Source organism: Wyeomyia smithii, chromosome 2 (genome assembly GCF_029784165.1).
Source record: "Wyeomyia smithii strain HCP4-BCI-WySm-NY-G18 chromosome 2, ASM2978416v1, whole genome shotgun sequence".
Taxonomy (NCBI): domain Eukaryota; kingdom Metazoa; phylum Arthropoda; class Insecta; order Diptera; family Culicidae; genus Wyeomyia; species Wyeomyia smithii.
Genome location: NC_073695.1, coordinates 31938912 through 31966700, shown reverse-complemented (window position 1 = coordinate 31966700; position 27789 = coordinate 31938912). Strand labels below are relative to the sequence as shown.

The 27789-nt window shown below is 41.7% G+C and overlaps 2 protein-coding genes across 4 annotated transcripts in view; both read right to left on the bottom strand.

The window, feature by feature from the left end:
* Window positions 1–104: 104 nt before the first annotated feature.
* On the bottom strand, window positions 105–1678 carry LOC129723313 (uncharacterized). Its single transcript, XM_055677462.1, has 3 exons — window positions 1522–1678; window positions 896–1462; window positions 105–832 (listed from the first exon to the last, which is right to left on the bottom strand). The coding sequence occupies exons 2-3, from the start codon at window positions 1448–1450 to the stop codon at window positions 728–730; spliced, it is 660 nt and encodes a 219-aa protein (XP_055533437.1). The 5' UTR covers window positions 1451–1462; window positions 1522–1678; the 3' UTR covers window positions 105–727.
* Window positions 1679–2853: 1175 nt separating this feature from the next.
* Window positions 2854–27789, bottom strand: part of LOC129723312 (nuclear factor NF-kappa-B p110 subunit) — a 49976-nt gene continuing 25040 nt past the window's right edge. For 2 of the 3 annotated variants that reach the window (XM_055677460.1, XM_055677461.1), the window contains exons 7-9: window positions 4287–4740; window positions 3661–4227; window positions 2855–3597 (exon numbers count right to left, since the gene is read on the bottom strand). In XM_055677460.1, the coding sequence (XP_055533435.1) occupies window positions 3493–3597; window positions 3661–4227; window positions 4287–4740 (1126 nt within the window). In that variant the 3' untranslated portion in view covers window positions 2855–3492. Of the gene's footprint in view, window positions 3598–3660; window positions 4228–4286; window positions 4741–27789 lie in introns of all 3 variants that reach the window. The other variant, XM_055677459.1, reaches the window with a different exon arrangement.

The window sequence follows — 27789 nt, the reverse complement described above, 5'->3', positions numbered from 1 at the left end:
TGCTACTATTTCAATGTCATATCATAGCCAGTATGTAAGCGGTGATAGGTAAAAAAACGGAGGAAAATAAATATCTAATTAACGACATAGTTTATTTCGCTTACAGTAATGATCAGCAACATCTTTTCCAGACACAACCGGTTACAACCTCTTACAATTTTAGTCACGTTTCTAGCTGGTGGTAACAGTGAGAAATAGGTGTACTATTATATTCTAAAAAAAGATTTAACTGATAAAGATCAAGATAATGGCACATATTAGAAGCCTGTCAGACTGCGACTTAGCAGCACACTGTGGAAAAAGAAGTAACCAAGAATGGGCTATTCTAAGTGTGAATAAAAACTGATACTCATACGACTCATGCAGGAATGTGTTAATTGTATGCGGTAAACGTTCTGGATCCGAATGGATTCAGAGTTCACTTGAAGCACGTGTTTTGTCGCGTCTAAGCACATGAGGTAAAAACAGGTTCGACTAGCTCGAAGCACGTGTTCAGCCTGCGGTACTAACATTGACCTACCGTAAACTGAAATATAACTACCAGCCTGGAAAGGAAAATGTAATAAACAAATAAAGACACTTTTTTTTTATACCAAAATATAACCATGGTTTCATCTACTTAATGTAAAAAATTAAGTGCACATTGATGTGTGAATGATAAAAAAAATCACTAGCATTAATGAGCAGAGCTCTGATGTTCTTCAGATTGATCCTTCGACCAGTGCGATCACTTCAATTTGCGGCATACCATTTCGTCGATTAGATGGATCGCGTCCTTCTGGTCCAGCGCCTGTAGAATCTCGATCAAATGATTCAGTTTCATTTTCTGCATCTACAATCAAATTACGAAGGCTAGTTAATAATTTTGCTTTCCCAAGAAATGTTCCCAACCTACCTCAAAGCAATTCAGCAGCATACCGGTGGGATTCGCTGACTGCTCCCACATACTGAAAAATGCGTTGAAGTCAAGCAGTGCACCCACTTCCTTCCACGTTTGATCACGATTCAGCAGTTCACAGAGCTGTGAAAAACACTCCTCATCAAAAGGGTGCTCCTCGACGGTTTCCTCCACAGTTAAATTGTAGGGCACATTCTTCAGCGGGGTTAATTCGGTCGTTTCTTCACCTGGACCCGAGTGCTCTTCAAGTATCCGAACGACTTCCCCCCGGTCGCATGTTAGGTTCATCGACAGCAGCATACTCTCCGTTGACGAGGAACTAGTGGGCGTGAGAGGGGCTTCCGGTTGTTCCGAATCTTCATCGTCCTCATCGGTTGAAGATTCCTTCTCCAACATACCTTTAGGATTGAATCGAAGCAGTTCCTTTATTATCAGTTTGTTATTCGAGTTCGTCAAGTGTCTGGCACCTGCCAGCTGCAGTGGGGTGTAGCCTGCATTATTAGGCTCCTCGGAAAGAGTTTTGTCTACATTTTCCAGAATGTAGTTAACCATGTCCAAAGAGTCCTGTTGAAAAATTTAAAAATTAATACTGGTATTGAAATAAGGGTGGTAACTGTTCTTACGCTTTCCACAGAGATGTGAAGAATATTGTTGCCGTGTTTCAGATCCCGCACCGTGTGAGAGCACCCACTATCCAGCAGGAGTCGGGTAATTTTCAGATTCTTACATAAATTTATCTACGCTTCCGTAAAATGCAGAAAATTGTTATTTGAACTGTTATATCATAGATGGGGAATGCTGCCTGCACAAACTTTGCCCTTGTCTATAGCCTCTTCGTAGCCACTGCCTAAATTAAGATATCTTAGTGCAACTTGATACAAAAGACAGCCTCAAAACAATTCAATTTCATTCTTGTTTTGGATACGGCAGCAAGTGAAACCACGGTGCCGGCTACAGTGGTAAACGTCATCTGGAGCAAAGAGACTATTAAATTAACCCCAACTGAGTGGATTCCCAAAACTATTCCAAGAAATACATTGACTTAAGACAGGCTGTCGTATTCTACGTTACCTCTGCGGTCGTGTCTTATAAACAACCTCTTCAACTATTTTATTAATCAAACTGGAAAAAATAAAAGGTTATAGCTATTCAATCAATCCTGTTAATTTTCGGGTTCCTAGCCATTACCGATTTTTCAGAGACTCGTATTAGTTTCTCGTAAACATAACGTTAAAGCGACGAACCCGGCTAGCAATTTCTACACGACACTCTCACGTAAGTTGACGCGTTTTGGTAATGGTTAGAGGCACCAAAATTCATAGGAATGATTGAATTGCTATAATTTTTTTATTTTATCCGGTTTGAGCTTTTGGAATGCACTTTTTTCATTTTGTCGACCAGTGTAATTCTCTTTCGTGCACGTTGGTTTTCTTGAAAGCTTTAATTTTCTTATTAATATAAAAGAATTCTACTAGAAACGGTGAACGTGGAGGACTCCTGGAATCTATAAAAAAGACTGGATTCCATTACATTACAAAAAAAATAAAATTGAACGAATCTTGTTTGATGAATCCATTTACTTTGGTTCAATAATTACAAATTTTCACGGAGCCGATGATCTTTATAGTCATTTTGACCGATGTTGTGTTCTGTAGTATTTTTTTTTTTTTTTGTAGACAGCTAGTGGTTGATCCTGCTGAAATGTCCTCATATCTTATTGTATGTAAAAGAAATGGTGGTCCGAGTCAATATTTCCTCCGTAAATAAAGCTTCAATACGAATTGTGTTAATACATTTTCAAGCGGCATAAACATTTGCGAAGGTACATGCTTCATCTAATCACAGTAACAAAAACCGCGTAATACTTTGCTACTATTTCAATGTCATATCATAGCCAGTATGTAAGCGGTGATAGGTAAAAAAACGGAGGAAAATAAATATCTAATTAACGACATAGTTTATTTCGCTTACAGTAATGATCAGCAACATCTTTTCCAGACACAACCGGTTACAACCTCTTACAATTTTAGTCACGTTTCTAGCTGGTGGTAACAGTGAGAAATAGGTGTACTATTATATTCTAAAAAAAGATTTAACTGATAAAGATCAAGATAATGGCACATATTAGAAGCCTGTCAGACTGCGACTTAGCAGCACACTGTGGAAAAAGAAGTAACCAAGAATGGGCTATTCTAAGTGTGAATAAAAACTGATACTCATACGACTCATGCAGGAATGTGTTAATTGTATGCGGTAAACGTTCTGGATCCGAATGGATTCAGAGTTCACTTGAAGCACGTGTTTTGTCGCGTCTAAGCACATGAGGTAAAAACAGGTTCGACTAGCTCGAAGCACGTGTTCAGCCTGCGGTACTAACATTGACCTACCGTAAACTGAAATATAACTACCAGCCTGGAAAGGAAAATGTAATAAACAAATAAAGACACTTTTTTTTTATACCAAAATATAACCATGGTTTCATCTACTTAATGTAAAAAATTAAGTGCACATTGATGTGTGAATGATAAAAAAAATCACTAGCATTAATGAGCAGAGCTCTGATGTTCTTCAGATTGATCCTTCGACCAGTGCGATCACTTCAATTTGCGGCATACCATTTCGTCGATTAGATGGATCGCGTCCTTCTGGTCCAGCGCCTGTAGAATCTCGATCAAATGATTCAGTTTCATTTTCTGCATCTACAATCAAATTACGAAGGCTAGTTAATAATTTTGCTTTCCCAAGAAATGTTCCCAACCTACCTCAAAGCAATTCAGCAGCATACCGGTGGGATTCGCTGACTGCTCCCACATACTGAAAAATGCGTTGAAGTCAAGCAGTGCACCCACTTCCTTCCACGTTTGATCACGATTCAGCAGTTCACAGAGCTGTGAAAAACACTCCTCATCAAAAGGGTGCTCCTCGACGGTTTCCTCCACAGTTAAATTGTAGGGCACATTCTTCAGCGGGGTTAATTCGGTCGTTTCTTCACCTGGACCCGAGTGCTCTTCAAGTATCCGAACGACTTCCCCCCGGTCGCATGTTAGGTTCATCGACAGCAGCATACTCTCCGTTGACGAGGAACTAGTGGGCGTGAGAGGGGCTTCCGGTTGTTCCGAATCTTCATCGTCCTCATCGGTTGAAGATTCCTTCTCCAACATACCTTTAGGATTGAATCGAAGCAGTTCCTTTATTATCAGTTTGTTATTCGAGTTCGTCAAGTGTCTGGCACCTGCCAGCTGCAGTGGGGTGTAGCCTGCATTATTAGGCTCCTCGGAAAGAGTTTTGTCTACATTTTCCAGAATGTAGTTAACCATGTCCAAAGAGTCCTGTTGAAAAATTTAAAAATTAATACTGGTATTGAAATAAGGGTGGTAACTGTTCTTACGCTTTCCACAGAGATGTGAAGAATATTGTTGCCGTGTTTCAGATCCCGCACCGTGTGAGAGCACCCACTATCCAGCAGGAGTCGGGTAATTTTCAGATTCTTACACATGATCGCCAAGTGGAGCGCCGTCACCCCGTCATCGTTAGTCACATCAACGCGCGCTCCAATTCGCTTGCAGTGATCCATCAGAGTGCTCAAGCTTTCGATAGCGCCCTCTACCACAGCCCGGTGCAGTACAGAATTCCCACGGTAGTCACAGCCATTGATATTAGTCCCGGCCAGCAGTAGAGCCTCAACCACTTCCACCAGGTTGGCTGAAACAGCCAGATGTAGAGCGCTCTCGTTGCGTTCGTTCATCAAGTTCAGTAGTTCAGGCAGCCGATAGTTCAGCAGTAGATCAATCAACTTGCACACGATGGTAACGTTTCGCCGTTCGATTGCCTTGTGGAGACAACTGGAAGATAAACAGACATCATTAAAAACGTTCAAAGTGAAATCGTTGTGTCATTTTACATTTTTTGTATTAGGAAGTTAACTAACGATTAATTTAGTAGTACAAGAAGCGAAGTAAGTCTGCGTGCGAAATATTTGCAGAGTCATAGAGTGACCGCGATGATGGTAAAACCAGTATTATTTTATGTGTTTAACACACGTAGATGCAATAACGAGGATACAATTACAATGTGTAGTGAATAAAAAAAAAACACAGTAAGGCGAATTCACAAATATTAAACCATTTGCAAGTCGTGAAATGAACTGTTGAAAGCGCTGTGTAAATCTGAAAATCTTTTGAAAATTAATGAGTCCTTTTGTGTCATCCAAGTTACTTAGTGGATTACTTACTTTATTTCGATTATTTTTATGAAATTTATAATTTACATTTCATAAAAATCAAACTCTTACCGTGCTTTTAAGAATGATATTTAAAACAAATTAAGATTAAGCAACAAAACAATTTATTCTTTTATATTTGTTTTCAATATGCAACAATAAGAATTGTCAAAAGTGTTGATATGTCGAAAATGATAAAAATATTATATATAAAAAAAACAATTAACGTCAAATATGCCGAAAATGTTAGGAAAAATTGAAACTTAAATAGAGTTTTTTGAACTATAACTTAAATAGGTATGGTGAAATGTTTGAACTTCGTTTGAATATGATAGCGGTGAATCCAGAGAACAAAATGCAATATTTTTAATTTTCAGTACCGTGAGGCGTCCTAATTCTGCGCGGCTCCTAACTCTGCGCACTTCGTACCAAAATGTTGATGCCGTTTAGTAAGAAAGGAAATATAAGCAGAAAGTTAACAGTTAATATATAGGAAATCACTTCCAAACTTCATTTTTGAAAATCTGCTTTTAATCGATATTTTTTTTACATTTTAATACGAAGTGCGCAGAATTAAGAACCGCGCAGAATTAGAGCGGTATTTAGACCAAAAATTGTGATATTTTTTGAAAACATTTTTTTTTATTACTTTATTAGGGTGGCTTTCAGCCACATGCTGGTTCGCCATCATTTTTGAAAACGTTTATATGATTACTTACAGCCTAGAACGGAAAACGTGATTGAAATGAGGTCGATATCTTGTACCGTTTTTGAGTAATGAAGAAAAGCAACCCCCGTAAAAAATCTTACTGTAATATGAATAATCATGCATGTATAACGCAAGAGATTAACGCTCTTGTTCATCATTTACCCCCCTTACGATAACACTGGTCAACACAGGTTTTGCCGTAAAGCTCAAAATGGAAAAATATGACTTTAGCTTTTTAACCGTTCTTGTGAGTTTTGATGCCCATAGTTTGGTTAGAGGTGCGTTAAAAGGCATTAGAGTAATCGCTCGCCGGGCTCGTCGCATGTACGTTTCCTTATGGAAAAACTTATTGAGGTCTCTGAACACTTTACACACTTTCGACTTGGCTGGTATCACCTAAATTCCAAGCCAGGTCGAAGGTGCGTGAATTTTTTAATGACTTGAATGAAGTTTACCCGTAAGCAAACGTAAAAACGACGAACCCGGGGAGCGATTGCTCCGCGGCTTTTTGACGCACTTGTAAGTAACCAAACCAGGGGCACCGAAGAGTTAAAGTTTCTCATATTTTTCCAGTTTGAGCTCTACGGTAACCATTAGGGTGGGACAAAAAATAAATGTTAGCTCCCATGCACTTTTCGTGTTCCTTATGGGTCCCATAACAACTGTGTAACCTTTCAGATCGATCGGTAAACGCCCGATTTGCGCCCGATTTTTAAAGTTTCCATACGATTTTATATGGGAAAATCCACTTTTTTTTAAACTTATTCTCTAGAAATTCCAAGTTGGCCCCTAAAAATATGTCCATGATATTTGTAGTAAATTTTCCTGAGAAAAACTCTTCTAAAGACCGTAAGGCGCTACGATGCTTGTAGAAACAGCTATTCACCCCAAACTGATCGAATGTCTGACGGACGGCTCACCATTGCAACACTGCTACAGCATGCTGCTATTGCAAACTCGCTTAAGTATGAGAAATAATTTCGCGTGGAATTAATTTTCAAAGTGTAACTTTTGCTCAAAGTATCTTCGGGGAAGCCGCCAAGATAAATTTAAGCGATATCATTTCCCATCACATGGTTGAATTTGCAACAGCATCATGCTGCAGCAGTATTGCTAGTAAAATTCAATGGTGAGCCATTCGTCAGATATTGAATCAGTCTGGGGTGAATATCTTTTTTCACAAACAAGGTAGCGCCTTGCGGTCTTCAGGAGAGCTTTTCCCAGGAAAATTTCGTATAAGTATCATGTATTGATATATTTTTAGAAGCCAACTGGACATCTCTATAGAAAAAGTTTTGAAATGTGGTTTTTCTCATATGAAATCGTATGGAAGCTTTAAAAATCGGGCGCAAATCGGACGTTTCACCGATCGATCTGAAAAGTTACACAGTCGTTATAGGACCCATAAGGAACACGAAAAGTGCATGGGAGCGAAAAAATAACACCATCGCTTTTTTCCCATATAACCGTGTCCCAGTCTAGTAACCATGTGTTAGCCAGTGTTATCATCACAATGATGTCCTATCATAGAGTGCAAAAATCATTCTGTGCCGAACACGCATCAGTACTGGACGTGTTTGGTGATCGGTCCGATAGAGTATAAAACAAAAGACGTGTGAACAAGTGTTGGCATTGTTTGCCTGGTCGAGTGAAATAAATCCGGGTTCAAGGTCGTTCCTTTGTGCAACTGTTTCGCATCGTGACTGCCAGCTGGTGCGTAAGCCGATTTGGCTGCTGGCTGGATTGTGCTACAGCAGTGGACGAGACACAAACGAGGAAAAAGAAGAAGCCATCAGTGTCAGCGAGTCGTATCGCTGTGTGGAGTGATCTCACACCTGGCTCGCTGCTGGTGGCTGTTTGGTGCTGCTGTATTGGTGCTGCTGGCTGTAACGGCTGCTACTTCGAACGATCGGACAACCAACCTTACTGGAAGGGAGAAATAAAAAGGTACGTGTTCTTGTCAGCGCTAGTGCGCTAAACATAGCGCGATGGATGTAGATCCCTCGCCTCCCGCGCCACCATCCCCGAACCCCTCTGACCCTGACCCTTCTGTTACCCCCTCCCCTGTTCATTCTTCAGTCCCCCCTCGCCCCAGGCTTTACCCAGACGGAGCCCAGGGCAGCTATACTGTTTATTTTCGGCCAAAGGCAGGACCGAAATCGAAAAAGTTGAACCTCTTGCAGATTTCTAAAGACCTGACGAAGGAGTACAAGGGCGTGACCGAAATTTCCAAGGTCCGGCCTAACAAGCTCCGTGTCGTGGTCGGTAACCTGAAAGAGGCCAACGATATAGCTTGCTCTGAGCTCTTCACACGCGAGTATCGCGTTTACATACCCGCACGAGACGTGGAGATCGACGGTGTCATAACCGATTCGAGTCTGTCCGTCGAGTGTATACTGCAAAGTGCCAAAGGGTGCTTTAAGAACAAAACGTGTCCCGAAGTAAAGGTGCTCGACTGCAAGCAATTGCGGTCAGCATCGATCATCGGTGGCAAAACAGTATACACTCCGTCAGACTCGTTTCGAGTTACGTTCGCCGGGTCTGCACTACCAAGCCACGTCTCGATCCACCGGGTTCGTCTCCCTGTGAGGCTCTACGTGCCCCGCGTCATGAACTGCCTGAATTGCAAGCAGTTAGGCCATACAGCCGCCTACTGCTGCAATAAGGCACGTTGTGGCAAGTGTGGGGAGTCTCATGCGGAAGATTCTTGCAGTGTTAACGCTGAAAAGTGTATTCACTGCGGAGAAAATCTGCATGAGCTCTCGACATGTGCGGTGTACATGCAGCGCAGGGATAAAATAAAACGGTCTCTCAAAGAGCGTTCAAAGCGTTCCTACGCTGACATGCTGAAGAAGACCGTTACCACTTCTCCCGTTACTTCGAACCCCTTCGATCTGTTGCCCTCTGAGGAAACCGATTCTGACGATTCACCAGCGGGAGCATCTTACGCCAATCCTGGGGAGTCTAGAAAGAGGAAAAATATTTCCTCTCCTAAACTTCCCAGAAAAGGTCCTAAGATTTCTCAAAGTGAAATGAAAGTTACAAACAAACCAAACAGTGCTGCGGAAAAACCGAAGCAAACTCCTCCTGGGCTGGCAAATTTAAAGTCCCAGAAGGAGTTCCCAGCACTGCCAGGAACATCTAAAACCCCAGTTGCTCCTTTTACACTCCCAGTTGATGAAACAAACTCTGGATTAGTGAAATTTTCTGACATTGTGGACTGGATTTTTGAAACTTTCAATGTACCCGATCCAGTTAAAATTTTTCTTACAGCATTCCTCCCAACAGTTAGATCATTTTTGAAGCAGTTGACTGCCCAATGGCCTCTCCTTGCAGCGATTGTATCCTTCGATGCCTAATTCAACTGCGTATATGAAGGATTCTATCTCTGTCTTACAGTGGAATTGTAGAAGTATTTTACCAAAAATTGATTCGTTTAAAGTTTTGATAAATAAAAACAAATGCGATGCATTTTCCCTTTGTGAAACTTGGCTTACTTCAAATATTGATCTCAACTTCCATGATTTTAATATTATTCGCCTTGATCGAGACACCCCATATGGAGGAGTACTTTTAGGGATTAAAAAGTGCTATTCTTTCTATCGTATTAACCTCCCCTCGATTCCAGGCATCGAAGTTGTCGCATGTCAAATGACAATACAAGGTAAAGAGCTTTGTATTGCCTCAATATATATTCCCCCCAGAGCACAGGTTGGGCAACGGCTGCTCTTTGATTTAATAGAACTTCTTCCCTCGCCACGTTTGATTTTGGGAGACTTCAACTCTCATGGCGTGGCTTGGGGTTCCCCATACAATGATAACCGCTCCTCTTTAATCTATAACCTTTGCGATGACTTCGACATGACTATTTTAAACAACGGTGAAATGACACGTATCCCGAAACCTCCAGCGCGCCCAAGCGCTTTGGATCTATCCTTATGTTCGACGTCGCTACGGTTGGATTGCACATGGAAGGTAATCCTCGATCCTCACGGTAGCGACCATCTGCCTATTCTTATTTCAATTACTAACGGGTCAACTCGCATGCGACCAATTGACATTCCGTATGACCTCACACGAAATGTCGATTGGAAGTTATACGAGGAAATGATTTCAAAAGCGGTCGAGTCGATTCAACATCATTCACCACTTGAAGAATACAACCTCCTCGCGGGCTTGATTCTCGACGCCGCGTTGCAAGCCCAAACGAAGAAATATCCCGGCGTAACGATCAAAGAACGGCCTCCCACTCCGTGGTGGGACCAAGAGTGCTCCGATGTCTACACGCAAAGATCCGACGCGTTTAAGGCCTACCAGACGGGAGGTATACCTGGCGACTATTTACGGTATTCGGAGCTTGATACCAAGCTTAAAAGCTTGGCTGAAGCAAAGAAACGTGGATATTGGCGTCGGTTCGTGAACGAGACGTCGAGGGAGACATCGATGAGCACTCTTTGGAACACAGCCCGAAGAATGCGGAATCGCGTAACGGTCAACGAAAGCGAGGAGTCTTCAAGTAGGTGGATATTTGATTTTGCCAGGAAAGTATGTCCGGACTCTGTTCCTGCGCAAAATATTGTTCGCGATGCGTCTCCGGGCCACGACGCGATAGAATCACCTTTTACGATGGCAGAACTTTCAGTTGCCCTCCTGTCCTGTAACAAAAACGCGCCTGGATTAGATAGAATCAAATTCAACTTGTTGAAGAATCTACCCGGCAATGCCAAGAGGCGCTTGTTGAACTTGTTCAATAAGTTCCTGGAGCAAAACATTGTACCGCAGGATTGGAGGCAAGTGAAGGTGATCGCCATCCAAAAACCAGGGAAACCAGCTTCTAATCACAACTCTTATAGGCCGATTGCAATGCTATCCTGTATCCGGAAATTGATGGAAAAAATGATACTCCGTCGTTTAGACCACTGGGTCGAATCAAATGGTCTACTATCAGAAACTCAATTTGGCTTCCGCCGTGCCAAAGGGACGAATGATTGTCTTGCGTTGCTTTCAACAGATATTCAGCTGGCGTATGCTCGTAAAGAACAAAGGATTTTCTCCAATTTTGAACAATTTTTTGCACAATTTGTTGTCCGAAAAGCACATGCATTTTACGCATGGCGATTTGGCAACTTTTCGCATTAGCTACATGGGCCTTCCCCAGGGCTCATGTTTAAGCCCCCTTCTTTACAACTTTTATGTAAATGACATCGACGAATGTCTGGCAAATTCATGCACGATAAGACAACTTGCAGACGACAGTGTAATCTCTGTTACAGGAGCCAAAGCTGCCGATTTGCAAGGACCATTGCAAGATACCTTGGACAATTTGTCTGCTTGGGCTTTACAGCTAGGTATCGAATTCTCTCCGGAGAAGACTGAGATAGTAGTTTTTTCTAGGAAGCATGAACCTGCTCAGCTTCAAACACAATTAATGGGTAAAACGATTTCTCAGGTTTTGGTACACAAATATCTTGGTGTCTGGTTCGACTCTAAAGGCACCTGGGGTTGTCACGTGAGGTATCTGATGAAAAAATGTCAACAAAGAGTGAATTTTCTTCGTACAATAACCGGACAATGGTGGGGAGCCCATCCAGGAGACCTTATAAGGCTTTACCAAACAACGATATTGTCTGTTATTGAATACGGGTGTTTCTGCTTCCGCTCCGCAGCAAACACACATTTGATCAAACTGGAGCGAATACAATATCGTTGTTTGCGTATCGCCTTAGGTTGCATGCAGTCGACCCATACGATGAGTTTGGAGGTTTTAGCTGGAGTACTACCATTGAAAAACCGCTTCTGGAGCCTGTCTTCTCGTATTCTAATCAAATGTGAGGTCTTGAACCGTCCCGTGATTGAAAATTTTGGAAGGTTAATCGAACTTAATTCTCAAACCCGTTTTATGACATTGTATTTCAATCACATGTCCCAAAATATTAACCCTTCTTCGAATATTCCAAATCGTGTCGACTTATCAAATACTTCTGATTCTACTGTGTTTTTCGATACATCCATGATAGAAGAAACTCGTGGAATCCCGGATCATTTACGCGTGCAGCAGATCCCTAAAATTTTTTCCAATAAATATCGAAACATCAACTGCGACAATATGTACTACACTGACGGATCACTTCTTGATGGGTCCACTGGCTTCGGTATCTTCAATAACAATTTAACCGTCTCCCATAAGCTCGATAATCCTGCTTCTGTTTACGTCGCAGAATTAGCTGCAATTCAGTACACCCTAGGGATTATCGAAAAAATGCCCACGGACCATAATTTCATCTTTACGGACAGTCTCAGTTCCATTGAGGCTCTCCGATCGATGAAAGATGTTAAGCACTCTCCGTATTTCCTGGGGAAAATACGGGAACATCTGAGTGCTTTATCCGAAAAATCTACTCAGATTACCTTAGCGTGGGTCCCTTCTCACTGCTCGATACCGGGTAATGAGAAAGCGGACTCTTTGGCTAAGGTGGGCGCAACAAACGGTGATATTTATGAAAGACCAATTGCCTTTAATGAATTTTTCGCACTTGTACGTCAGAATACGATCATCAGTTGGCAAAATGCTTGGACCAGAGGGGAATTGGGAAGGTGGTTACATTCCATAATCCCCAAAGTATCGACGAACCCGTGGTTCAAGGGGTTGGATGTAGGTCGGGATTTCATTTGCGTGATGTCCCGGCTTATGTCCAATCACTATAGATTTGACGCGCATCTCCGTCGTGTTGGGCTCGGGGAAAGTGGTATCTGTGCCTGTGGTGAAGGTTATCACGACATAGAGCATGTGGTTTGGTCATGCCCTGTACACCGTGACGCCAGGTCTAAATTAATAGCTTCCCTGCAGGCCGAGGGTAGACAGCCGGCTGTTCCTGTTCGTGATGTCTTGGCGAGCCGTGACCTATCCTACATGTCCCTTATATACGTTTTCCTGAAATCCATCCACGCCCCAGTCTAGTCCCGTTCCCCTCCGTCTACACCCAACAAAACGACAAGAACACGTTTGAACCTTAAGCACAAAACCAGCAACCAGACCCCGCACAATAGAACCAGGACCCAAGGACTACGAGCCTCTGTCCCAACTCACGACATCGTGGCTCAGCAGAACGAATCCATACATGCCATTCGACGATTATCAGACGACCATTGAACAACAAAACACTGATTGGAAATCCCATGCTAGTTTTAAGTTAGACTTAATTTCAGCTCGTAGTCGGCAGCGAGGATAAAAAATTTGCTTTAGTTTTTAAGTCATCAGATATAATTGGCGCCGTTAAACATTAAATTGTATTTGTGCCGTGTCAAATAAATGTTATGTGAAGAAAAAAAAAAATAGAGTGCAAAAAATCTAAAAATGACAAAAATGTCAAAACTGTTGAAATTGCCAAATACTTCGAAAATGGCAAAGATGTCAAAGATTTTAAAATTATAAAATATATCAATAATGTCAAAAAATTCAACAATTACAAAAATGTCCCAAATGTCAAAAATGTCCCAAATGTCTAAAACATCAAAATGTTATGCCTGACAAAACTGTTAAAAATGTCAGAACTATCAGTAATGTCAATACATATATGACTTTGGTCCACACAGGTGTAGCTCGAAAGATTATAGGTTTTAAGCCATTCCTGTGAATTTTGGTGCCCCCAGTCACCAACAGTTTTTCAGAGACTTAAATAAGTTTTCTCGTAGACATGAAGTTGAAGCGACGAACCCGCTGAGCAATCACTATGCGAACTCTCACGTAAGGTGACGCGTTCTGGTAATAGCTAGGGGCATTAAAATTCACAGGAATGGTCAAAAAGCTATATTCTTTCTATGGCAGTTATTTTAAGCTTTAGGGCAGCTCTTTTTTTCGCATTTGTCGATCAGTGTAATGGAATCAGACTTTTTTTATTTATTTTGCGCAAGTGTTTGGTTATTTTTAAAAAAAATAAGAATAATCTTAATTTTGACTAACCCACTTAAAGTCAGAAAACACATTTGTTACAAAAAAAATGAACAATTGTATCTTGTATCCAGTTTTTATGAAAATGCAGTCAAACGAAAAACAAAAAAATATTTGTTTATTTTAGTTTTTAATTTTTTTATTGATACTTTTCTCATTTCTATGATTAATTGTTAAATGCATATATTTTTTAAAGTTTTTTTTATTCCTCCAATTTACTTTTTTTAAGCTTTTAATATATTTACTTATTTTTTGTTTATTTTCAATTTCCTTAACATTGTTTCAAAATGTTTTTTTTTATTTATTTTTTTAAGAATAAATTATTATTTTTTATCTTTTTATTTTTTTCATCTATTTTATCTTCTTTTTCGGTTATACTTATATTTTCTTTTTTTTTTCTTTTTTGTATTGTTTTTAACCTTTTTTTAATTTTGTATGTTTTTTGCATGATTTTATCTTTTCTATTTTTTTTCATTTTTCATTTAATGAATCAATTAGGGAACGTTCATCTATCATGCAACGCCAATAAAACTATTTCGACACTCTCTCTTTTAGTATAGATCTTGAAAATTTTCCTCCGTTTGGTCATAAATGTCATAAATGTCATAAATATTATAAATGTTATAAATGTCATAAATGTCATAAATGTCATAAATGTCATAAATGTCATTAATGTCATAAATGTCATTAATGTCATAAATGTCATTAATGTCATAAATGTCATAAATGTCATAAATGTCATAAATGCATTCGTTGTTTTGCTTTCGTCTCGATTAGACGCAAATTGTTTATCTTCGTGTGATTCGCAAAATAACAATACACGAGTTATCGTACGGGTGTTTTTTTTCGATCATTTCTTGTGCTGTGCGATAACAATAGTCTGCAATATATCGGCAGAAACATCTTCTGCACACTGGTAGGGGCAGGCTACCCCGCCAGTGATCTGATACGCAGCTGATATATCAGCAAGAACAATTCTCCCGCACCGCTGTTACCCCGCTAGCAGCACGGACCACCATACGATCGAGCGAGTAGAAGTCAACTACAAGTGGCATCTACAAGGTCGCGTGTAAGATACGGCCACTGTGTCACAACACGAAGCTGGATCGTCATTGTTTGTTCTGCGGAGACACTCGATTGATCCTACTATCAGCCGTTAGGTCGTGACTTAGACGTTCGGTGAAGTATTCACTTTAGATTTTTTATGATTATTATTAATATATTACTATCAATATTATTATTATTAATATTATTATTATTGTTATTATTATTATAATTATTATTATTATTATTATTATTATTATTATTATTATTATTATTATTATTATTATTATTATTATTATTATTATTATTATTATTATTATTATTATTATTATTATTATTATTATTATTATTATTATTACTAATATTATTACTATTGTTATTAGTATTAATATTACTGTCTTTTTTTTAATTTTGATCTATTGTAGTTTGAAAAATTGTTTTTAAAATTTAATATCAACTACTTGTTCCTACTTCCTACTACTTGTACTTCCGGCCCATAAAAAAACCTTTGAATATAATTCAAATAGGCAAAGACCTGGCAAAACAGTTTTTGGCCGTAACCGAGATTACGAAGGTGAGGCCGAACAAACTGCGAGTTGTCGTGAGTAGCTTGAAGCAAGCAAACGAAATTGCTAGCTACGAGCTCTTTACAAGGGAGTACCGCGTGTACATCCCTGCCAAGGACGTGGAGATCGACGGTGTGGTTACCGAAGGAAGCCTCACGGTCGATGACATTTTGCGTCACGGGGTTGGCTGCTTCAAGAACCCCCTGATCCAAGATGTAAAGATACTGGATGTCAAGCAATTGCATTCAGTATCCATCGAAGAAGGGAAGAAGAAATTCCTCCCTTCGGACTCCTTCCGTGTAACATTCGCCGGATCCGCACTGCCGAACTACATCTCTTTGGACAGGGTTCGTCTGCCTGTACGCCTGTTCGTACCGCGGGTAATGCATTGCCAAAACTGCAAGCAGTTAGGTCATACAGCCACCTACTGCTGCAACAAGGCACGCTGCAGCAAGTACGGAGGCAATCATGCTGAGACCGCTTGCAGTGAGGATACTGAAAAGTGTCTTTACTGCGAGGGAACTCGGCATGACCTTTCGGCGTGTCCCGCGTACAAACAGCGCGAGGAAAAAATTAAGCGTTCCCTTAAGGAACGATCAAAGCGCTCTTTTGCAGAAATGCTTAAGAGGGCTGAGCCACCCTCGACAGGAAACATCTTTTCCTTTTTGCCAACCGATGAGGGTACATCTGACGATCCCGTCGAAGGGTGTTCTTATGCCTCGCCAGAGGGATCTAGGAAGAGGAGAATGCTCAACTCTCCTAATCTTTCTCGCAAAGGTCGTAAGATAACCCCTAGCGGAATGACCAATAAGACAACACAAAAAGGAAGCGGTGAAGAAAAACCGAAGCAAGTACCACCCGGTTTTAATTTCAAATCAAACCAGGAGTACCCACCGCTTCCTGGGGCACCAAAAACCCCTCGTGCACCCATTTCTCGATCAGAAGACATAAAAGAAACAGGGTTCATAAAATTCTCTGATATTGTGGACTGGATATTTAAAACTTTCAACATGCCAGATCCCGTTCAAAACGTTCTTCTTGCCCTTCTCCCTACAGTGAAAACCTTTTTGAAGCAACTCACAGCAACTTGGTCCCTCATTTCAGCTATCGTATCTTTCGATGACTAATACTTCGAAAGAGGTTAGGAATTTTGTCACTGTGTTACAGTGGAACTGCAGAAGTATCATCCCCAAATTTCATTTATTTTCACATTTGATAAACACATACAATTGTGATGCGTTCGCGCTCTGTGAAACTTTTCTCAATTCAAATGACCAACTTAATTTCCACGATTTCAACATCATTCGTCGAGATCGAGACTCACACGGTGGAGGGGTACTTTTAGGGATCAAAAAGTGCTATTCTTTTTTCAGAATCGACATCCCCTCGATCTCGAATATTGAAGTTGTTGCCATTCAAACGAATATGAATGGGAAAGACCTTTGCCTTGTTTCGTTATATATTCCCCCATCCGCGCGGATTGAACAGAAGCAACTCCTTGATATAGCAGAACTGCTTCCCGCACCTTTTTTGGTTTTGGGAGATTTTAACTCTCACTGTTCGCTATGAGGGTCGCTGTACGACGACAACCGATCTTCTTTAATCTGTAACTTGATCGACGACTTCAATATGACAGTTTTGAATACTGGGGAAGCGACACGTGTACCTAATCCTCCAGCACGTGAAAGCGTGCTTGACCTATCCCTCTGCTCGACATCACTAGCGTTAGATTGCCAGTGGAAAGTAATCAACGATCCCCACGGTAGTGATCATCTTCCAATCGTTATATCAATTGCTAATGGTTCAACTTCCCCGAACCCAATCAATATTTCCTACGACCTTACACGTAATATTGATTGGAAGTGTTATGAGTCTATTATAGCGCAATCTATCGAGACTCACGAGGAACTTCCTCCGGAGGAAGAATACGCGTTCTTAGCTGGCTTGATAATCGACGCCGCGACTCAAGCTCAGACGAAACCGATACCCGGGGTAACGATTAGACAGCGCCCTCCCAACAAATGGTGGGACAAAGAGTGCTCTGAGCTGTACGCGCGAAGGTCCGCGGCGTATAAGGACTACCGGGAGTACGGCACTGTCAACCTACTTCGAAAGTACGAGGCACTGGGCAGGCAGATGAAGAGCTTAGTAAAGGCGAAAAAACGCGGGTACTGGCGGCAATTCGTAAACGCGTTGTCGAGGGAAACAGCGATGAGCACTCTTTGGGATACCGCCAGGCGCATGCGGAACCGTGACGTTTCGAATGAGAGTGAGGAGTATTCAGATCGCTGGATACTCGATTTTGCCAAAAAGGTCTGTCCGGACTCTGTACCGGAACAGAAAACCTTTCGCGACGCGTTTTTAGTAACCACGGAAGAGCCCCCATTTTCGATGTTGGAATTTTCAATGGCTCTCCTGTCGTGCAACAATAAGGCTCCAGGGTTAGATAGAATAAAATTCAACCTGTTGAAGAATCTACCCGACTCTGCAAAAAGGCGCTTGTTGAATTTGTTCAACAAGTTTCTTGAGCTAAATATTGTTCCGCATGACTGGAGGGAGGTAAAAGTCATTGCTATTCGGAAACCCGGGAAACCTGCCTCTGATTAAATCCATATAGGTCGATTGCGATGCTCTCTTGCCTCCGGAAATTAATGGAGAGAATGATCCTCTTACGGTTAGACAAATGGGTCGAAACAAACGGTTTACTTTCAAATACTCAATTTGGCTTTCGCCGGGGCAAAGGGACGAACGATTGCCTAGCGTTGCTTTCTACTGAAATTCAACTCGCATTTGCTCGAAAAGAGCAAATGGCTTCTGCGTTCTTGGATATTTAGGGGGCTTTTGACTCTGTCTCTGTAGAAGTTTTAAGCGCGAAACTTCATTCGCAGGGACTTTCACTAAATCTGAATAACTTTTTGCTCAATTTGTTGTCAGAAAAGCATATGTATTTCTCACATGGCGATTCGACAACTTCCCGAATTAGTTACATGGGCCTTCCCCAGGGCTCATGTTTAAGTCCTCTCTTATATAATTTTTACGTCAATGACATCGATGAATGTCTTGCAAATTCATGCACGCTAAGGCAACTTGCAGACGATAGCGTTGTATCCATTACTGGTAGCGAGGCTAGCGATCTGCAAGGACCATTGCAAGATACCTTAGACAATTTGTCTGAATGGGCTTTTAAGCTGGGTATCGAATTCTCTCCGGAGAAAACTGAGTTGGTCGTTTTTTCTAGGAAGCATAACCCAGCTCAGCTGCAGCTCCTACTAACGGGTAAAACAATCACTCAGGTTTTAGTCGCTAAATATCTCGGGGTCTGGTTCGACTCTAAATGCACCTGGGCTTGCCATATTAGGTATCTGACACGAAAATGCCAACAGAGGATTAATTTTCTTCCTACGATTACCGGAACCTGGTGGGGAGCCCACCCAGGAGACCTTCTAAGGCTTTACCAAACAACGATATTGTCTGTAATTGAGTACGGGTATTTTTGCTTCCGCTCCGCAGCAAACACATATTTGATCAAAGTGGAACGAATACAATATCGTTGTTTGCGTATTGCCTTAGGTTGCATGCAGTCGACCCATACGATGAGTCTTGAAGTGCTAGCGGGTATTCTTCCATTGAAACATCGTTTTTGGAATCTCTCTTACCGGTTGCTAATTTGATGCACAGTTATGAACTCATTAGTAATTGAAAATTTCGAGAGGTTGGTCGACCTTCAATCTCAATCCAGATTTATGACTTTATATTTTGACTATATGCCTCAAGATAATTATCCTTCTTCATACGATTCCTCCAATGTCGCACTTTTAGATACTTCTAATAATGCTATATTCTTCGACACCACCATGAAACAAGACATTTCTGGTATCCCGGATCAATTGCGACCCCAAGAGATCCCTAAAATTGTTTCCAATAAGTTTTAGCATGTTAGTTATGATAAAAGGTTTTACACTGACGGATCTAATCTAGATGAGTCCACTGGCTTCGGTGTTTTCCACGAAAATTTTACCGCCTCCTACAAACTCGATGCTCCTGCTTCCGTGTACGTCGCAGAACTTGCTGCCATTCAGTACTCTCTTGGGATCATCGAAACCCTGCCCATAGACCACTACTTCATCTTCACAGACAGTCTCAGTGCCATTGAGGCTCTGCGATCGATGAAGACTGTGAAGCACACCCCGTATTTCCTGGGGAAAATACGGCGGTTTTTAAGTGCTTCAACAGATAAAAATTACCGAGTTACCTTAGCGTGGGACCCTTCTCATTGTTCCATTCCGGGCAATGAAAAGGCTGACGCTTTAGCTAAGGTGGGTGCTATTGATGGCGATATTTATGTAAGACCAATTGCTTATGATGAATTTTATAGCATTTTGCGTCGGAAAACACTCAACAGTTGGCAATTATCATGGAACTCAGATGAACTGGGACGGTGGCTATATTCCATTTTTCCTAATGTATCGACGAAAGCATGGTTCAAGGGGTTGGATGTAGGTCGGGACCTCATTCGCGTGATGTCCAGACTTATGTCCAATCACTACACGTTAAACACGCATCTCTTTCGTATAGGGCTTGTAGACAGTTATCACTGCGTTTGTGGCGATGGCTACCATGACATCGAGCATGTTGTTTGGTCGTGTACCGAATACTGTGGTGTTAGGTCTGAGCTTATAGATTCCCTTCGGGCCCGAGGAAAACAACCGGACGTACCCGTTAGAGACATTCTGGGAAGCGGTGATCTCCAGTACATGACACAGCTATACGGGTTTATAAAAAATGCTGGCATTAAAATTTGATTTCTTTTATCTATTTGCTAGAATACAATTTCTGTCACAAACTGAAAGAGAATGATACACCCGGCTGGAGACACTAAAACGAAGACTCGGCATCTCTATGTTTACGCAGAGACCTCAGACCAAAACTGCTCAAACAGAACATCACTGGTTAGCCACGTACAAATGAATACATTCTGTAATATAAAATAGTTAAAAACAAAATTGTAACACCCCTCCTCTCACCTTAAATCCCCACTAGCTCGTAGTCGGCCGCGAGAATAAAAAAGGCCTCCCTCTTTTCCCTGCTAATTTAGAATTTAAAAAAAATGTACTTGGCTCAGTTAAACATAAATTGTATCGTGCCGTGTCAAATAAACTATTTAAAAACTAAATGTCATAAATGTCATAAATGTCATAAATGTCATAAATGTCATAAATGTCATAAATGTCATAAATGTCATAAATGTCATAAATGTCATAAATGTCATAAATGTCATTAATGTCATAAATGTCATAAATGTCATAAATGTCATAAATGTCATGAATGTCATAAATGTCATAAATGTCATAAATGTCATAAATGTCAAAAATGTCATAAATGTCATAAATGTCATAAATGTCATAAATGTCATAAATGTCATTGATGTCATAAATGTCATAAATGTCATAAATGTCATAAATGTCATGTAACAAATGCCATAAATGTAATAAGTGTCATGATTGTCATAAATGTCACAAATGTCATAAATGTCATAAATGTCATAAGTGTCATAAGTGTCATAAATGTCATTAATGTCACAAATGTAATAAGTGTCATTAATGTCATAAATATCATAAATGTCAGAAATGTCAGAAATGTCATAAATGTCAGAAATGACAGAAATGCCAAAAATGGCAGAAATGTCAAAAATGTCAAAAATGTCATAAATGCCAAGAATGTCAAAAATGTCAGAGATGCCAAAAATGTCATAAATGTCAACAATATCGAAAATGTCAAAAATTTGATAAATGTCAAAATGTCAAAGATGTCAAAAATTTCAAAAATGTCAAAAATGTCATAAATGTAAAAAATGTCATAAATGTAAAAAATGTCATATATGTCAAAAATGTCATAAATGTCAAAAATGTCATAAATGTCATAAATGTCATAAATGTCATAGTTGTCATAAATGTCATAAATGTAATAAATGTCATAAATGTCATAAATGTCATAAATGTCATAAATGTCATAAATGTCATAAATGTCATAAATGTCATAAATGTCATAAATGTCATAAATGTCATAAATGTCATAAATGTCATAAATGTCATAAATGTCATAAATGTCATAAATGTCATAAATGTCATAAATCTCATAAATGTCATAAATGTCATAAATGTCATGTCATAAATGTCATAAAGGTCATAAATGTCATAAATGTCGTAAATGTCATAAATGTCATAAACAGACTTCCTGAAATCTCGCTCGCACAAAGAAGAGACAGTGTGCTTTGCGCTGCAAGTCTCGTTTCTCATTCAGTCGCTTCGTGCTGTGTGCAGCGTGCGAGCGAGAAAACTTACCATTCGTACGAGCCATGTCTCGTCACATGGGAATTTTTTTGCGACGTACACGAAGATACCTCGTCTCTCAACTTAACGAGTGCGGTGCATGGGCGACGCGTACTTGAGACAGCTTGCGTGCAAAATCTCGTGAGCTCGTCTCGCGAGCTTGCCTCGCATGTTGCTTCGCGCTAATGGTGCGAGAAGGAAATTTATTTTGCGCAGAAGGATACAGGCAGGGGATTTCATGTTTTTTTTTATTTACGATGTTATAGCAGCATGCATCAGAACACCGTTAGAATTATCAATGATAAAACCTAGGTAGCATTCTGTGCCGAACACGCATCAGTACTGGACGTGTTTGGTGATCGGTCCGATAGAGTATAAAACAAAAGACGTGTGAACAAGTGTTGGCATTGTTTGCCTGGTCAAGTGAAATAAATCCGGGTTCAAGGTCGTGCCTTTGTGCAACTGTTTCGCATCGTGACTGCCAGCTGGTGCGTAAGCCGATTTGGCTGCTGGCTGGATTGTGCTACAGCAGTGGACGAGACACAAACGAGGAAAAAGAAGAAGCCATCAGTGTCAGCGAGTTGTATCGCTGTGTGGAGTGATCTCACACCTGGCTCGCTGCTGGTGGCTGTTTGGTGCTGCTGTATTGGTGCTGCTGGCTGTAACGGCTGCTACTTCGAACGATCGGACAACCAACCTTACTGGAAGGGAGAAATAATAAGGTACGTGTTCTTGTCAGCGCTAGTGCGCTAGACTTAGCGCGATGGATGTAGATCCCTCGCCTCCCGCGCCACCATCCCCGAACCCCTCTGACCCTGACCCTTCTGTTACCCCCTCCCCTGTTCATTCTTCAGTCCCCCCTCGCCCCAGGCTTTACCCAGACGGAGCCCAGGGCAGCTATACTGTTTATTTTCGGCCAAAGGCAGGACCGAAATCGAAAAAGTTGAACCTCTTGCAGATTTCTAAAGACCTGACGAAGGAGTACAAGGGCGTGACCGAAATTTCCAAGGTCCGGCCTAACAAGCTCCGTGTCGTGGTCGGTAACCTGAAAGAGGCCAACGATATAGCTTGCTCTGAGCTCTTCACACGCGAGTATCGCGTTTACATACCCGCACGAGACGTGGAGATCGACGGTGTCATAACCGATTCGAGTCTGTCCGTCGAGTGTATACTGCAAAGTGCCAAAGGGTGCTTTAAGAACAAAACGTGTCCCGAAGTAAAGGTGCTCGACTGCAAGCAATTGCGGTCAGCATCGATCATCGGTGGCAAAACAGTATACACTCCGTCAGACTCGTTTCGAGTTACGTTCGCCGGGTCTGCACTACCAAGCCACGTCTCGATCCACCGGGTTCGTCTCCCTGTGAGGCTCTACGTGCCCCGCGTCATGAACTGCCTGAATTGCAAGCAGTTAGGCCATACAGCCGCCTACTGCTGCAATAAGGCACGTTGTGGCAAGTGTGGGGAGTCTCATGCGGAAGATTCTTGCAGTGTTAACGCTGAAAAGTGTATTCACTGCGGAGAAAATCTGCATGAGCTCTCGACATGTGCGGTGTACATGCAGCGCAGGGATAAAATAAAACGGTCTCTCAAAGAGCGTTCAAAGCGTTCCTACGCTGACATGCTGAAGAAGACCGTTACCACTTCTCCCGTTACTTCGAACCCCTTCGATCTGTTGTCCTCTGATGAAACCGATTCTGACGATTCACCAGCGGGAGCATCTTACGCCAATCCTGGGGAGTCTAGAAAGAGGAAAAATATTTCCTCTCCTAAACTTCCCAGAAAAGGTCCTAAGATTTCTCAAAGTGAAATGAAAGTTACAAACAAACCAAACAGTGCTGCGGAAAAACCGAAGCAAACTCCTCCTGGGCTGGCAAATTTAAAGTCCCAGAAGGAGTTCCCAGCACTGCCAGGAACATCTAAAACCCCAGTTGCTCCTTTTACACTCCCAGTTGATGAAACAAACTCTGGATTAGTGAAATTTTCTGACATTGTGGACTGGATTTTTGAAACTTTCAATGTACCCGATCCAATTAAAATTTTTCTTACAGTATTCCTCCCAACAGTTAGATCATTTTTGAAGCAGTTGACTGCCCAATGGCCTCTCCTTGCAGCGATTGTATCCTTCGATGCCTAATTCAACTGCGTATATGAAGGATTCTATCTCTGTCTTACAGTGGAATTGTAGAAGTATTTTACCAAAAATTGATTCGTTTAAAGTTTTGATAAATAAAAACAAATGCGATGCATTTTCCCTTTGTGAAACTTGGCTTACTTCAAATATTGATCTCAACTTCCATGATTTTAATATTATTCGCCTTGATCGAGACACCCCATATGGAGGAGTACTTTTAGGGATTAAAAAGTGCTATTCTTTCTATCGTATTAACCTCCCCTCGATTCCAGGCATCGAAGTTGTCGCATGTCAAATGACAATACAAGGTAAAGAGCTTTGTATTGCCTCAATATATATTCCCCCCAGAGCACAGGTTGGGCAACGGCTGCTCTTTGATTTAATAGAACTTCTTCCCTCGCCACGTTTGATTTTGGGAGACTTCAACTCTCATGGCGTGGCTTGGGGTTCCCCATACAATGATAACCGCTCCTCTTTAATCTATAACCTTTGCGATGACTTCGACATGACTATTTTAAACAACGGTGAAATGACACGTATCCCGAAACCTCCAGCGCGCCCAAGCGCTTTGGATCTATCCTTATGTTCGACGTCGCTACGGTTGGATTGCACATGGAAGGTAATCCTCGATCCTCACGGTAGCGACCATCTGCCTATTCTTATTTCAATTACTAACGGGTCAACTCGCATGCGACCAATTGACATTCCGTATGACCTCACACGAAATGTCGATTGGAAGTTATACGAGGAAATGATTTCAAAAGCGGTCGAGGCGATTCAACATCATTCACCACTTGAAGAATACAACCTCCTCGCGGGCTTGATTCTCGACGCCGCGTTGCAAGCCCAAACGAAGAAATATCCCGGCGTAACGATCAAAGAACGGCCTCCCACTTCGTGGTGGGACCAAGAGTGCTCCGATGTCTACACGCAAAGATCCGACGCGTTTAAGGCCTACCAGACGGGAGGTATACCTGGCGACTATTTACGGTATTCGGAGCTTGATACCAAGCTTAAAAGCTTGGCTGAAGCAAAGAAACGTGGATATTGGCGTCGGTTCGTGAACGAGACGTCGAGGGAGACATCGATGAGCACTCTTTGGAACACAGCCCGAAGAATGCGGAATCGCGTAACGGTCAACGAAAGCGAGGAGTCTTCAAGTAGGTGGATATTTGATTTTGCCAGGAAAGTATGTCCGGACTCTGTTCCTGCGCAAAATATTGTTCGCGATGCGTCTCCGGGCCACGACGCGATAGAATCACCTTTTACGATGGCAGAATTTTCAGTTGCCCTCCTGTCCTGTAACAATAACGCGCCTGGATTAGATAGAATCAAATTCAACTTGTTGAAGAATCTACCCGGCAATGCCAAGAGGCGCTTGTTGAACTTGTTCAATAAGTTCCTGGAGCAAAACATTGTACCGCAGGATTGGAGGCAAGTGAAGGTGATCGCCATCCAAAAACCAGGGAAACCAGCTTCTAATCACAACTCTTATAGGCCGATTGCAATGCTATCCTGTATCCGGAAATTGATGGAAAAAATGATACTCCGTCGTTTAGACCACTGGGTCGAATCAAATGGTCTACTATCAGAAACTTTGGCTTCCGCCGTGCCAAAGGGACGAATGATTGTCTTGCGTTGCTTTCAACAGATATTCAGCTGGCGTATGCTCGTAAAGAACAAATGGCGTCTGCGTTCTTGGACATTAAGGGGGCTTTTGATTCCGTTTCTATTGACATTCTTTCGGGTAAACTTCACCGACAAGGATTTTCTCCAATTTTGAACAATTTTTTGCACAATTTGTTGTCCGAAAAGCACATGCATTTTACGCATGGCGATTTGGCAACTTTTCGCATTAGCTACATGGGCCTTCCCCAGGGCTCATGTTTAAGCCCCCTTCTTTACAACTTTTATGTAAATGACATCGACGAATGTCTGGCAAATTCATGCACGATAAGACAACTTGCAGACGACAGTGTAATCTCTGTTACAGGAGCCAAAGCTGCCGATTTGCAAGGACCATTGCAAGATACCTTGGACAATTTGTCTGCTTGGGCTTTACAGCTAGGTATCGAATTCTCTCCGGAGAAGACTGAGATAGTAGTTTTTTCTAGGAAGCATGAACCTGCTCAGCTTCAAACACAATTAATGGGTAAAACGATTTCTCAGGTTTTGGTACACAAATATCTTGGTGTCTGGTTCGACTCTAAAGGCACCTGGGGTTGTCACGTGAGGTATCTGATGAAAAAATGTCAACAAAGAGTGAATTTTCTTCGTACAATAACCGGACAATGGTGGGGAGCCCATCCAGGAGACCTTATAAGGCTTTACCAAACAACGATATTGTCTGTTATTGAATACGGGTGTTTCTGCTTCCGCTCCGCAGCAAACACACATTTGATCAAACTGGAGCGAATACAATATCGTTGTTTGCGTATCGCCTTAGGTTGCATGCAGTCGACCCATACGATGAGTTTGGAGGTTTTAGCTGGAGTACTACCATTGAAAAACCGCTTCTGGAGCCTGTCTTCTCGTATTCTAATCAAATGTGAGGTCTTGAACCGTCCCGTGATTGAAAATTTTGAAAGGTTAATCGAACTTCATTCTCAAACCCGTTTTATGACATTGTATTTCAATCACATGTCCCAAAATATTAACCCTTCTTCGAATATTCCAAATCGTGTCGACTTATCAAATACTTCTGATTCTACTGTGTTTTTCGATACATCCATGATAGAAGAAACTCGTGGAATCCCGGATCATTTACGCGTGCAGCAGATCCCTAAAATTTTTTCCAATAAATATTGAAACATCAACTGCGACAATATGTACTACACTGACGGATCACTTCTTGATGGGTCCACTGGCTTCGGTATCTTCAATAACAATTTAACCGTCTCCCATAAGTTCGATAATCCTGCTTCTGTTTACGTCGCAGAATTAGCTGCAATTCAGTACACCCTAGGGATTATCGAAAAAATGCCCACGGACCATTATTTCATCTTTACGGACAGTCTCAGTTCCATTGAGGCTCTCCGATCGATGAAAGATGTTAAGCACTCTCCGTATTTCCTGGGGAAAATACGGGAACATCTGAGTGCTTTATCCGAAAAATCTACTCAGATTACCTTAGCGTGGGTCCCTTCTCACTGCTCGATACCGGGTAATGAGTAAGCGGACTCTTTGGCTAAGGTGGGCGCAACAAACGGTGATATTTATGAAAGACCAATTGCCTTTAATGAATTTTTCGCACTTGTACGTCAGAATACGATCATCAGTTGGCAAAATGCTTGGACCAGAGGGGAATTGGGAAGGTGGTTACATTCCATAATCCCCAAAGTATCGACGAACCCGTGGTTCAAGGGGTTGGATGTAGGTCGGGATTTCATTTGCGTGATGTCCCGGCTTATGTCCAATCACTATAGATTTGACGCGCTCCTCCGTCGTGTTGGGCTCGGGGAAAGTGGTATCTGTGCCTGTGGTGAAGGTTATCACGACATAGAGCATGTGGTTTGGTCATGCCCTGTACACCGTGACGCCAGGTCTAAATTAATAGCTTCCCTGCAGGCCGAGGGTAGACAGCCGGCTGTTCCTGTTCGTGATGTCTTGGCGAGCCGTGACCTATCCTACATGTCCCTTATATACGTTTTCCTGAAATCCATCCACGCCCCAGTCTAGTCCCGTTCCCCTCCGTCTACACCCAACAAAACGACAAGAACACGTTTGAACCTTAAGCACAAAACCAGCAACCAGACCCCGCACAATAGAACCAGGACCCAAGGACTACGAGCCTCTGTCCCAACTCACGACATCGTGGCTCAGCAGAACGAATCCATACATGCCATTCGACGATTATCAGACGACCATTGAACAACAAAACACTGATTGGAAATCCCATGCTAGTTTTAAGTTAGACTTAATTTCAGCTCGTAGTCGGCAGCGAGG